Source organism: Gigantopelta aegis, chromosome 10, assembly GCF_016097555.1.
Source record: "Gigantopelta aegis isolate Gae_Host chromosome 10, Gae_host_genome, whole genome shotgun sequence".
Lineage (NCBI taxonomy): Eukaryota > Metazoa > Mollusca > Gastropoda > Neomphalida > Peltospiridae > Gigantopelta > Gigantopelta aegis.
Window position 1 is genome coordinate 38,133,599 of NC_054708.1, and position 15,435 is coordinate 38,149,033.

At 37.4% G+C, this 15,435-nt stretch overlaps 1 protein-coding gene across 1 annotated transcript in view; it reads left to right on the forward strand.

Annotated features, from left to right (window-relative positions):
* The window catches only part of LOC121382534, a 94,590-nt gene extending 89,393 nt beyond the window's left edge, over window positions 1–5,197 (forward strand). The window contains exon 24 of the mRNA XM_041511992.1: window positions 4,838–5,197. Coding sequence (XP_041367926.1) covers window positions 4,838–4,899 — 62 coding nt within the window. The 3' untranslated portion in view covers window positions 4,900–5,197. The remainder of the gene's footprint in view (window positions 1–4,837) is intronic.
* The last annotated feature ends 10,238 nt before the right edge of the window (window positions 5,198–15,435 follow it).

Here is a 15,435-nt window from a genome sequence, read left to right on the forward strand (position 1 = left end):
TTGCTGCCTGTCGTAAAAGAGTAGTCTATGTGGCGACAGCGGGTTTCCTCTAAAAATCAGTGTCAGAATGGCCATATGTTTGACGTCCAATAGCCGATGATAAGATAAAAATTCAATGTGCTCTAGTGGCGTCGTTAAATAAAATAAACTTTACTCTTTTTACTTAAACAGGAAACCCACTACATTTTCCCATTAGTAGCAAGGGATCTTTTATATACACCATCCCACAGACAGGATAGCAGATATTTTCTGGGCCCCATCCCAAAGGCCCCCTGAGGTTCTGAATAATCAGATTCACAAGTGTGTTTCTCCATGCACCAAGGAAGCTTCACACAGTATGTGGTTCGCATTTGTTAAGCAGAAGAACTCCAAAATGTGAAAACGTTATGCATGACAGATGAAAACGGATCCTAGCAGATCACCTATTTAGACTTTCTAAACTATGTAGTGAAAAAATAGAGAGTGAAATCTATTTAATATGCAAATGTCCCATACTGGCAAAGACATATAGTAAACGTTTTATATATATATATATAGTAAACGTTATATATATATATATAGTAAAACGTATATATATATATATATATATATATATATATATATATATATATATATATATATATATATAGTATATATATATATATATATATATATATATATATATATATATAGTAAACGTTATATATATATATATAGTAAACGTTATATATATATAGTAAACGTTATATATATATATATAGTAAACGTTATATATATATAGTAAATTTTATATATATATATATATATATATATATATAGTAAACGTTATATATATATATAGTAAACGTTATATATATATATATATATATAGTAAATGTTATATATATATATATATATATAGTAAACGTTATATATATATATATATAGTAAACGTTATATATATACTCTTCAAAAAAAGAAACGCAAAAGGGTACAAATGGGTTATAACTCCGATTTTATGTTTCCTACCGGTTCATGCTTTGTGAATATAAGGTCATTGCATGTCCCAAACACATTCCCACGGTTACATTCGATAAAACGCAGCTACTGTAAAATAAAGTTTCAAAATGTGAATATTCGCAAAAACGCAGCCACGTGCAAACCATGTCACCACTGCACGTGCGTTGTCTGCACGTGCAACATGAACACCGACAGTATAAAAGTGCAGGGTGTTCGCTTGCCTGGCCTCTGTATCTGGCCGACAGTTGACAATCCAGGACATGCCACGTCTCAGTGAACCGCAGAGAAACAATGCCATCGGCCGACTAGACGCAGGCGAATCCAGAACGGCCGTTGCCAGGGCATTCCATGTGTCCCCAAGCACCATCTCCAGACTGTGGGACCGTTACCAGCAACATGGATCAACACGTGACCTCCCTAGATCCGGTCGACCACGGGTCACTACCCCCGGGCAGGACCGCTACATCCGGGTACGCCACCTTCGGGAACGATTGACTACTGCCACCTCCACAGCCGCAGCAATACCAGGTTTGCGCAGGATATCCGACCAGACCGTACGGAACCGCCTACGTGAGGTAGGAATTCGTGCCAGACGTCCAGTTCGAGGTGTCATCTTAACACCACAACACTGTCGACTCCGACTGCAGTGGTGCCAGATTCATCGACAATGGCCTCAACTGCGATGGAGACAGGTGTGGTTCAGTGACGAGTCCCGATTTCTGCTCTGTTGTCATGATGGAAGATGTCGCGTGTATAGGCGTCGTGGTGAACGTTATGCGGCAAACTGCGTGCAGGAAGTGGACAGATTCGGCGGGGGTAGTGTCATGGTGTGGGCAGCCATCTCACACACTGGCAGAACTGACCTGGTCCACGTGCAGGGCAACCTGAATGCACAGGGCTACATTGACCAGATCCTCCGGCCACACATCGTTCCAGTTATGGCCAACGCCAACGCAGTGTTCCAACATGACAATGCCAGGCCTCACACAGCACGTCTCACAACAGCTTTCCTACAGAACAACAACATTAATGTCCTTCCTTGGCCATCGATATCACCGGATTTGAACCCAATTGAGCATCTATGGGACGAGTTGGACCGACGCCTCCGACAGCGACAACCACAGCCCCAGACCCTGCCCGAGCTGGCAGCAGCCTTGCAGGCCGAGTGGGCCACCATCCCCCGGGACGTCATCCGTACTCTGGTTGCTTCAATGGGCAGGCGGTGCCAGGCAGTTGTCAACACACGCGGAGGCCACACCCGGTATTGACTTCAGATGACCTTGACCTTGGTGGTGTGTCCTATCACTTACTCACAATGGACTAGAGTGAATTGTGAACAATCCTGCAACATTTGGTAATTATCGGACTCACCATTCAATAATTAAATCAATTCTCCAAATATTACGACAATGTGGTTTTGCGTTTCTTCTTTTGAAGAGTATATATAGTAAACGTTATATATATATATATATATATATATATATATATATATATATATATATATATATATATATAGTAAATATATATATATATATATATATATATATATATATATATATATATATATATATATATATATATTCTTCAAAAAAAGTAGGGGAACTCTAATAAGAATTTATAATTGCCAACATTATAAGGTATATTACCTGTGGGGAATTAATTGGGAAAACATTACAACTGGTAGTTCAGTATTACAGTAGCTTTTATGACCACCAAAGATCTTGAAGGATGATTGAGGTCAGAAGTGAAATTTGAAACTTTACATGTTTTTTTTCAGTAAATCGCAAATTCAAACAATAAAAATGACTAAAAACAAAACAGTAACAACTGTATGATCAACAAAATGAAAAAGATTGACAGAAATAATGTTCCACTTTCGCTCGTTATGTACATTAAAAACACACTCGTTGTAGTATATACAAACTGTCTCACACGGAAACTCGTTTAGTATTTTCTATATAAGTATTAAAATGATAATTCAATATAAAATGTTTTCAAAACGTCCTAATTCAGCTTAATTTTCCCCATTTTGGGCCCCATCCCTCAAATTTGTTTCTATGTGTGCCAAGAAATCTTCAAACAAAATGTAATTAGAGTTGCTTAAGTAGTTTTGGTGAAGAAGTCAAAGAAATAACAGTTTAAAGTTCAAATTGTTTCATTTAACGACACCACTAGAGTTATTGGATGTCAAACATTCAGTAATTTTGACATACATTGTATACTCTTAAACAGGAAACCCACTACATTTTCCCATTAGTAGCAAGGGATCTTTTATATACACCATCCCACAGACAGGATAGCAGATATTTTCTGGGCCCCATCCCAAAGGCCCCCTGAGGTTCTGAATAATCAGATTCACAAGTGTGTTTCTCCATGCACCAAGGAAGCTTCACACAGTATGTGGTTCGCATTTGTTAAGCAGAAGAACTCCAAAATGTGAAAACGTTACGCATGACAGATGAAAACGGATCCCAGCAGATCACCTATTTAGACTTTCTAAACTATGTAGTGAAAAAATAGAGAGTGAAATCTAATTTAATATGCAAATGTCAAAAAAAGTAGGAGAACTCTAATAAGAGTTTATAATTGCCAAACTTATAAGGTATATTACCTGTGGGGAATGGTTATATGATAATAGTGAATTAATTGGGAAAACATTACAACCGGTAGTTCAGTATTACAGTAGCTTTTATAACCACCAAAGATCTTGAAGGACGATTGAGGTCAGAAGTGAAATTTGAAACGACGTTTTTTTATCAGTAAATCCCCAAATTCAAACAATAAAAATGACTAAAAACAAAACAATAACAACTGTATGATTAACAGAATGAAAAAGGTTGACAGAAATAATGTTCCACAGTGATTAATCCACCTTTCTGGAAATTGCATCTTCATAAATCAAGGCTAATATTCGTTCCCCGTATTCAGCCTTGATGCATGTCGTCAAGAAATCGTGCCACAAAATGCTTAAATTTCATTGGATGCGATGAGATCTGATTGCAACGAATCGCAACGCTCCTTATAGATTCCCTTGTTATTGTAAACAAAGATGGCAGCGTCAGCGTCCGGCGGTTATTTTTGATATTGCTTTCAAGATTGTCACATGTTACCGATGCTGTGATTGGTCAGCGATGTCATCGTGTAAGTGACATAATCGGTGTTACAAATTTTCTTCCAATAGAGCGCTAGTAGTGGATATCAGTAATCTTGACTACATGTATCAAGGCTGAATACGAGGAACGAATATTAGCCTTGATTTATGAAGATGTGGAAATTGTCAAAATCGAGAATGACATCCCCACGCACGTGTACGGGACAACTGCGTGATGCAGGTGCAAACTATAGAATGTGTATCGGTGTGGTGATAAACAGACCTGAACGTTCTTTACTAGGATGTCTGTGGTCAAAACGCATGTTCGGTCTAATAGTTGATATTAACATTAATATTTCAGGTTCCCCTACTTTTTTTGAAGAGTATATATCTCTATATATATATATATATATATATATATATATATATATATATATATATATATATATATATATATAACATAAACATTTCAAACCATTGCGTGATACGAAGAAATTAAAGTTATTCTTTAATGTAATCCAAACAACATGCTGCGGGTATCAAAATTTCTCTTTAACCAATGCATAAAAAAGATTATACTATATTGTATTGTAATGTTGTAGTGCCTTAAATTAACACCTTCAGCTATAGTTTGTCTTAAGAATTATTCTGTTCAGTATTTCTTTTGCTTTTAAAGGTTTACTAAATAAAATAAAATAACTAATTTAGCTATCAACAGTGCTTAAAAATAATTTGGAATCACTACTGTTACTATGCTTTTCTTCACAGGCAGTTGTCAGTCTACTCTTGCTGAATATGTGCATCAACTGCAAGAAAAACTCTCAGGTTAGAAAATGGAAAACGGACGCAGAAGTGACACGTTTTATTTTACAAAGCTGGACTACTGTCTTTGCACCATACCATGATGTTCATTGGTATTTGTCCCATCAATGAATCTTTGTAACAGTTTTATTTGATTGTTTTTATAAATTAAAATTATATTATTACCAAGTTATATTCAGTTCTGGAGGAATTATAATCCTCTGGAGGTTTGTTTCAAATTATATAAGTTCCTTGTACCATATTAATTGTTATTGGTAATGATGTTAAACATTTGCTAATAAAATTGACATACGGTTTAATATATTACTTTTGAGTTTGAGTTCTTAATCTTGGTCCATCACAGTTCCTAGCTTCAGAGGTGTCCTGCTACATACGTTCATTTCTAGTAACAGTGGAGGATTGAGGAATTATTTACCTCATTAAAAGCTGTTCTTTGGTTGGATTTTACAGCCCGGTATTTGTCCCACTGTGCAATTTGCTTGTGGTACACAGTTATACCTTGAACAGGTGATAGGAGTGAAGGGTTCAGGCATGTGCCAACAACTACGTTGAGAGGGTGCACGTTTTTAAGTTAGGCCATACATAGAGCATAATAACGAGTTACAGTTATTATCAAATTTATTTCCGGAGTGAAATAATTTTCACTTATCACGAAATATAGTAAGTGACAAGTGAAAATAATTTCACAAGAGACGTACATTTGATAGCTGGTATCGAGTTTGTTATTCTATTTATTACCCCAGCTATTTGGGGTTTGTCAAAGCTTTTATTTTCGATATACATCGGATACACATTCATGTATATAGAAACGACGTAATCCACTTTACGCTGTTCTGGGTATTGCTATACTTTGTATTTTAATCATGGTTCACAAATAATTTTCAAAAATCCAAAGTTCTGTATATTCTGTAAAATCAAAGTCTATTTTATAAATTGCATTAAATTACCATCTTATTACAAGTTTAAGGGGAAATGATACTATGCTGTCATTGCACCTTCTTTAAATTTTCTTATATTATAAAGATATTCTTATGTTACTGAAATGTCAAAAAAAACTTTTTTCCGTGTGTAGTCGAATTCATGTTTTATATACATTAACCATATTTAATTTTAAACTTTACTTTTCCATAATGTAACAAAAACAACAGTAGCTATGTTGAAAATCTGAAAATTTAGTTTTATGGTCGAAAGGTTGAAAACAATGATGGCCATTTGTCATAAAACTTATAAAATCGACATCCAAGTCTTATGAAGGACATTATTTGCTGCCATAAATGCAAGAATGTATCGCAGCATACCACACAAATGAGTCCAACATATTATGTGTGGTATGATTCAAGATGGCCGTCTTATCATAAGTAATTACAATGGGGGAAAGGTATCGTCAAAAACGAAGTCTGTATAAAAATACATTACTGTATATTTAATTTATTACATCAAATACGATGCTAGGAATCTTTCTATTATTTTAAAGTCGCACGCCCTAGTTCCAGACCGCGAAAATTAATTATAATTTTGGTTAATCTACAAAACTGTAACATACTTAGATCACGTTTTTATAAACCGTGACCCAATTACTTGAAATAATTTTGAAAGTTAGTATTCTGATGTCACCGGTAGATGTCGCTCGAAGCACAGAAATGCCTATGTCACGACAAATTTCCCAGAGTGCACACAGACTTGGGGTGCGTTCCTTTCACCTCTCCCGGGCATGTTCCAACTGTTCTGTCCTGGACAGCGAAAGGAATGAGTTTGGAACACGAAGTTACTTTACCAACATGGGTGCTTCTGTTGAGGAAGTGGCTGCTGCAGCAATCATGATACTTGAAACGGAATAAGACGACAATGATAGTCCGTCACTGACCATGTTGAATATACTAGTGTTTGAAATAATAAATTGTATATATAAACCGCAATTAGCCTACATTTGCTATTCGGCACCGGGTACTAGTGGCTAACCTGTTGTTATTAACAATTAGATGCACCGTTTTTTTAGTAGTAGTAGTAGTAGTACAGACTGTAGAAACCAGAGGTGGGGAGGCACTTCCCTTCCCCAGGACGAAAATGTAAGGTTTTTTTTGTATGTATGTATGTATGTATGTATGTATGCCCACAAATGACTGTCAGGTCAGATGTCGGGAATTAACGTGCTTATATCAATTTAATGTTCAAGCACGCTCGTTGCAAGCACGATTTTTGGTCCTACTCTTATTTAAATAAAGGTAACAATATAGCTTGTGCTCCCACATCCACCCCCACCCCCCACCCCCAAGGTTGTATCCCCTCCAGATATCGTACGACTTGGCAAAATTATTGGTTTTAAGGGCTTGTAACGTTTTGTATTGAGATACTTACTTGTCTGAACTTTATTGTTAATGAAAATGTTCACGAACTGTGAAGAAAATCCTCACAAATGAAAGACAAGCAAAAGACAACAAATCGGATGTTGATTGCGCGAACCGTGCACGAGAAAACAAACCGAACCAAAATGATAACGGTCACGTGGTATACCAACGTCTGTGACGTTGAAACGGGAAGATCCCCTCTAAAAATAGATTAGACCTTGTCTGCTCAACGTTTTTTTCTCATACGCGCGTGCGTTTTTAAGAAATACGAAAAATGCATTTTGTGGTATTACAAACACCAGGATTACCAGGATTACCAAAAAACACTTCAGGTGAATGGAAATGTATATTCTAAATAATAAAATGTAAGTAAAGTGCAATTTTATTTGTGAGAAAATGGGTTTAATAGCGAAAAACAACGGCGTAATGGTTAACAACTAGGGCGTGTCCCTTTAACACACACTGGAAACCAAATCAGATGGCAGTCTGATTAAAATTAGCTCTACGGGGTCTACCCTAGTAGATCTAACAGCATTGCGTAGACTCCCATGTCCAGGTGACATTTCATCTATAAATAACAATTCAAATATCGACCAATTACACTTCGCCGTTTATAGCGTTATTCGGGAGCATACAAATTCTAAAAATATCGGACGAGACTTTATGCAATAGGCGAACTTGTTGGTCTGTTTCAACATCAAAAAGCACGGGCAAAAGTGCAGTAATAAACTCTGGATTGTATACTAGTATAAACAGATTTTATGGCTGTCATCACAGTTGGGGGTTTTTCGTCTTGAAACGAATTTTATATAAAACTTTATATTGAAATTAGTTTCCGGCATATTTCGTAATTCACCCGAATCATTTCGTATACCCTCGGCATATTCCCGAATGTTTCACATTCTTTTCAAATCACTGGCATGATTCTGCAAGTAAGGTTTTAATTGGTCGAATGAAAAGTCAAGTGGACATTGACTCCAACGGGCTGCTGTTAGATCCACATGTAATAGTGGAGCTAATTTTAATTAGATTGATCAGATGGTATACTTTGGTTATTCATGATCATCCACAAAATCAAGTCTGCAGCTGGTACTAAGTGGTGTGTTTCCAATATTATAGTTATAGGAATGTTTTTTTCAAAATTGTCCAATTGTTTCATGGATATTTGACATGTGAAAAAGCAAAACTAACGGGACATCGGTGTCTTACAAGTACAGCAATATTTAGTCATATAGTTTTGAACAGTAAATTGTAAATTTTAATTATTGTTGCATCCGATTCCTCCTTGTTGGTCTTTATTGTTCAACATTTATCTATAATGCATCTTCCTCAGTGAAATCACCCAGGCAACGCAGTACTAAAAAAGGGTTTTAAAGAGGAAACTATTTCATTTAACATTGCTTCCTGTTCAGTATGAGACATGGGCATCCTTGTGTGTGTGTGTTGTGTGTGTGTGTGTGTGTGTGTGTGTGTGTGTGTGTGTGTGTGTGTGTGTGTGTGTATGTGTGTGTGCATTTAGTTTGGTTAACAAAGACTTGTAGTGATCAAATACAACATGTCAGCATATTACTCAAACATTTTGTTCCTTTCATGTTTTGGATTTTGAATGAACAATCAAGTCTGACTTCCAGGGTAATTTCTCAGGTACATTTGGATCTGGAGTTTGTTTCAACAATGGGTATTGGTATTAGAAGAAAATTATTCTTTATGATCAACAAAGTGTTCACTTCCTGGCCGGCTTTATATGCTGTAAATATTCTGTGTAAAATTTCTCATTCAACTCCAGGATTGTACCTGAATCTCATTTCTTTCTTCGGTTGTTTTCCTGCCAATACCCGATTAGCAGCAACAGGGCCAAATGTATAAGTCTATCCGTATTTCATATATACCCGATTCTTTTCTGTGATGTTAAATAACTAGTTCATAGTGATATAGTGATGTGCGAACGTCTCATCGTAGGTATACGTTTCATATATACTTTCATAGCTCATATCAAATCTTAAATTTGAAGTAAAGTGCATTATTTAACAACAGTAATTACCGTATGGTATATTTCCAACTGTTCGGATACATTCATGCTGACAATCTCTGAACGATAATGTTTAAGATACTGATTTTAAGAGTTGGAGGTTGAAAAGTAGCCATATATCTTCAGGATTAATAATTTCATAACTTCGCTGATCCAGTTTTAGGATGTTGGATATTAAGGCCTCGAAACATAAGTGTCGAGAGAGGCCGATAATTGCAGTGGGGGCGGGGCAAACTGGAGGGATCAGTTATTAAATATGGTGTGTGTGTATGTGTGTGTGTGTGTGTGTGTGTGTGTGTGTGTGTGTGTGTGTGTGTGATTGTTACATAATTATCCACACAATATGTACATACAATTGTATTAAAACAGTTTCTAATAACATGGAGAATCATGAGCTAGGCCTACATTCTAGATTGCCATATTCAGATCGTCTTTAAATTTGGGGGGGGGGGGGGGTCAACTCAGACCCTGGCCCCTCCAGGCCTATATGTGAAATAAAGATAATATTATAAAAATAAATCCTCTGATTTTAGCTTCAGGGTGTCAATATTTTTTATCACCTACAAATCCAAAGTTATATTAAGTAACTGATCCCCATTACAATGATATTACCCCACCCAGCACCCGTTAAAATGTTTGTTCCGCGCTTGTACGTAGGTACAGACGTATATTATTTTAAAAACTAATGTTAACATGTATATTTAGGCATACGATTTTTAACTATTCAAAATATACCAAAAGGCAAAAGTTATTGTGACATGGATTGTTTGAAGTAATAAATTTGTGAATGGATTTATGGATGTAAACCAGAGAAAATGTGCATGAAACAGCTCGGAGAAATGCAACCAAGCAGTTGTTGCAGCGATTGCATGCTTTTTGCAAGAAACATGGAATATTCGGGAAACAGTGTTCACCGTAAAAGGCCAGACATTCAGTCGCAAACCATTGCCACTCTGTGCAGCCTTCAGAAGTCCAGAAGTCAGAAAAACACCATTAGTGAACTGTTTGATGTCATTTCGTCATGCCACGCTTCGGTGAAAATGATAGATGGCGAGTCATAGGGATGTTTGAATCTGGGACCTCGCAGCGTGAAGTCGCACGTCGATTCAACGTCCACAGAAACACCATATGGCACTTATGGCAACGATATCAACAAAACAACCAGGTCAAGGAACGTCCCCGTAGCGGTCGACCACCCGTGACAACCCTTCGCCAAGACACATGGATGAACTCCAGCTGATTCTTCCTCAGATCTGGAATGGCATTCCCTGGAACTTTCTCCAGCGTTTAGTGGTGCCAGGCCTGTATCAATGCTCAAAGTGGACACACTCGCTACTGACTGTGTAAACTTCGCTCTGGACTCCCTCTAATGATGTGCTAATTTGCATATGGCATGTGCGCCCTTTTCATGGACTACTGCTCCTTTCCATACCTTCTGACATTTCTCTTTCCATGTTATAACGTTTCATACACGGTAATACAGGCATCGAAATAAGCAGTGTGTCTGGTAACCCATTTACAGGTTACCACAACATATAGCCTGGTAACCTATAGGTTACCACAACTATGTGAAAGTTAGAATTTAATTCCTGTTACTATTTCTTTTAACGCGGACGTTCTGAAATTGTATCGGTGCACGCGAACATCGGTACGAGAAATGAAATCCGGAAGTAAATGAAAACGCGGATTGCCGGAATTGCTTTGCAATTGCACAAGTGCGCACGAAAATCGGTTCAATTTTGTACGAGAAAACGAAATGCGGAAGTAAATTCATCTAGTGGATGCTGCTTAAATGCCGAATGACTATAATTGCTTGCAATTGCACAAGTACGCGAGAATATCGATGCAATTCCTTACGAGAAAATGAAACGCCGAAGTCTGGAATGAATTGCCTGGTCTACGTTCGGAAACGAAACTACAGTTCGTTGAACTTTTTGTCGAGAACGAAAGACCGTTCTCGACTTTTCTTACATGTGGTAACCTCTCGGTAACCTGAACGACCGTTCTCGACTTATTTCGATGCCTGTAATAAAAACGTATCATTAATTATCTTTGTCTTTTGTGTGTCACAATAAATAAAAACGTATCATCAATTATCTTTGTCTTTTGTGTGTCACAATAACTTTTGCCATTTTTTTTGGGGGGGAGGGGGGGACTACTTTTTATATAAACAAATGAAACACTATAAAAATTAAACCCTGAGATGTGTATGCTAGAGATTCTCAGGGATGGGGTGGGGGGCAACAGCCCCCCGGAGGGTACGGCCTTGACTTGGATATCGTAACATTCTCCAAAAATTTCATTTAGACTTATTTCGATGCCTGTAAACATTATATATATACACGGAGAGAGAGAGAGAGAGAGAGAGGGGGGGGGGGGGGGGGGGGTGTTATTACCAGTGTTTTTCGGTATCTTAAATATCATATATTAGGAAATTGTATTATGCGAGTATAACAACATATAATCTCAAGCTTAATACAGACTGTTTTTGTAAACAGTATACCCGTACCCAACTTTAATTGGATGTCCTTACATAAAAAAAAAAACTAGTGCTTAGTGGGGTTTTTTTATTATTATTGTCTGACCGCTAGACAGCTTGCAGTGTAAAGTTCCTATTAAAACCTTTTTTAGATGACTATACGTCAATTATGGAGTGTCACCGTAGTAAGTTTGCTTAAATGTCAATAAACGTAGTGCCGTGACCTCGATTAATTTACATCTGCAAAGTTATCAAATTCTTAAAGTATGTGATCTGAAAAATAGCACATAGTTTGATTGCATTGGAAATGCTAATATATATAGTGGACTCCGTCTAAACTGGATTCACTTGGGACCAATAAAATATGCCGGTTTAGACACTTTGCCTCTGTAGATAGAGTTCGTCCATAGTTACGGTTCTTGCGATATAGTGAACAGAAAATAACAACGTAAATAAAACGTAAGAATTAACCAGGGGGCTAGCTTCCATATACGCATGTACGGAGCTGCGTACCACCTGAGATTACCAAAAAAATTTTTTATTTAAAGGGACACGCCCTAGTTACAGCTAGTTGTTAACCATTACGGCGTTGTTTTTCGTTATTAAACCCATTTTTTCACAAATAAAATTGCACTTTACTTACATTTTATTATTTAGAATACACATTTCCATTCACCTGAAGTGCTTTTTGGTAATCCTGGTAATCTTGATGTTTGTAAAACCACGAAATGCATTTTTCGTATTTCTTAAAAAGCCGCGCGCACTCGAGAAAAAACCGTTAAGCAAGCGAGGTCCAATCTATTTTTAGAGGGAATCTTCCTGTGTAAACATCACAGACGTTGGTATACCACGTGACCGTTATCATTTTGGTTCGGTTTGTTTTCTCGTGCACGGTTCGCACAATCAACATCCGATTTGTTGTCGTTTGCTTGTTGTTCATTTGTGAGATTTTTCTTCACAGTTCGTGAACATTTTCAGTAACAATAAAGTTCAGACAAGTAAGTGTCTCAATACAAAACGTTACAAACCCTTAAAACCAATAATTTTGCTAAGTCTTACGATATCTGGAGAGGGGATACAACCAGGACAGAACAGTTGGAACATGTCCAGGAGAGGTGAAACGAACGCACCCTAAGTCTGTGCGCATTCTGTGAAATTTGTCGTGACGTAGGCATTGTTGTGCTTCGAGCGACATCTACCGGTGACATCAGAATACTAACTTTCAAAATTATTTCAAGCAATTGGGACATGGGGATTCCCATGGTATTTATCGATATAAAACCTGCTTTTTCACTCCATTTGATAAAAACGTGATCTAAGTGTGTTACAGGTTTGTAGATTAACCAAATTATAATTTATTTTCGCTGGATGGAACTAGGGCGTGCGGCTTTAAAATATATGATGTAAATGTGTGTATGCGCTATGTTTTATTCCATCGCCGAAAAAGTTTGCGTACCACCTGAAAATCCCAAGCTAGGCTCCTGTTAAGGAAATGTTTGGAATATGTGTAACGGATCTCTAAAAGCAAGGCTAAGCAATATTTCTTTTAGTGATTGGTCTAAACCTGAAAGATATTTGCGTTTCTAAGAAACCGATCAAACTCAAGATAAACAAAATATGACGGGTCGTCAGTGAGAAGCCGGACACAAGTTCGGTCCCGACTTTTGAAAGTGGAATATTAACATTTGACTGTAATAAAAATATGTGTACATACCAGAACGCATTTAAAACAACACGCAGAATAAATAACATTATTTTATTGATTAAAATAACATGAATCAGGGGTTTGAATTTATAGTCTCATTGTTTCAGACAGATAGTTATGATGCAATGTAGGTGTGAACCATTACAAATAATAATCCGATTTATCGTGCTACCTACACCCGCTACTACAGGTGTGGTTCATTGATTATTAAGCCTTCAAAGAGACGCGATTATTTCAGGTCATTGTTTACAAGGTGACCAATGGCAGACAGTAGAGGTATGATCGCGTGCCGGTGTACATAGGCAGTAGAGGTAAGATCGCGTGGCGGAGTAGACAGAGCTAATTACTACATAAACCGTTCTTTTGTTCTTGAATTTGCATCTAAAGTACGGAATAGACTGCATCCGGTGTAGACAGTTTGTTCAAGACAGAGAATGTTCAAGTGCCCTTTTTGTTTGTATAAAAATTGTTTTGTACGTAAGCATTTTTAGCTGCTTGAAGTTAAGTTGTGTGTGTATGCGCAAGCTTGCAGATATGTGTCTGTGTTACCGAGTCTCAATGGTGTTCACCACATTGTCTAACGCGAGTAATGAGCGCCTTAAAGTTGCGTGATCAAAGTTGCATAATGATAGCCTAATAGTGTTTGCTTTGAAATTGTATAAATTTTCAGAATTACTGATGAATAATAGGCTCTGTCATTTTTATGTGTATCTGCCCTACCTAGACAGAGCTGTCCTTTTGTTTTAATTAATTAAATAGTGGTTTTCTGTAGATTAAACTTCTTCTGTTTTTTAAAGAACTATCTGAATTTTTTTACAATCTTTTTAATAGTACGTACATTTTGTTTAAAATAAAATAAATAAACGTCTAATGGTTGTCTCGTCTCGCTGAAGTCGAAAGGCGAGTAATAGGTGTTTTACCTGTTTAGCGATGACGGCGGCGACGGCGTCAACGTTTGCGTTGGCTCGGTTTTGCGTCTAGCTCTATTACTAACAGTATATAACGATAGGCATACACACACACACACACACACACACACACACACACACACACATTTACACGTATATACACACATACACATACACCACGCAAACATACATACACATATACACAAACACACATATACACAAACACACATATACACACACACACACACAGAGAACATTGTTAGGTTACCCCCTTTGTGTGAGAACTAGAGTTTCTGCATTAATATACATTTTAGGATCGAACCTCCATGGCGAATCGTGGTTAAGCCATCGGTCTACAGGCTGGTAGGTACTGGGTTCGGATCCCAGTCGAGGCATGGGATTTTTAATCCAGATACCGACTCGAAACCCTGAGTGAGTGCTCCGCAAGGCTCAATGGGTAGGTGTAAACCACTTGCACCGACCAGTGATCCATAACTGGTTCAACAAAGGCCATGGTTTGTGCTATCCTGCCTGTGGGAAGCGGAAATAAAAGATCCCTTGCTGCTAATCGGAAGAGTAGCCCATGCAGTGGCGACAGCGGGTTTCCTCTCAAAATCTGTGTGGTCCTTAAACATATGTCTGACGCCATATAACCGTAAATAAAATGTGTTGTGCGTCGTTAAATAAAACATTTCTTTCTTTCTTTTCCTCGGTGAATCTGGCTCCCGTTGAACGTTTCCCGTTCTCACCAGTATCCCATGACTGGTACATACCAAAGGCCGTGGTGTGTAAAATATCCCTTGCTACTTTTCGGTAGAAGTAGTGGCGGCAGCGTGTTTCCTCTTTTATTATCTTTGTGGTCCTTAACCATTGATCTGACGCCATATAACCGTAATAAAAAGCTGCTGAATGCGTCGTTAAATAATACTCTTTTGTTTCTCCTAATATACATTTTTAAACAGGTTAAGAAAGAGGAGCCATACTCTGTCGGTAACGCATTTCCTCTCTCGATACTACAGGCATCGAAATCATCTAACTGTTAAAGACGATGTTCTATTTTTCTCATGGCAAGGTTGTA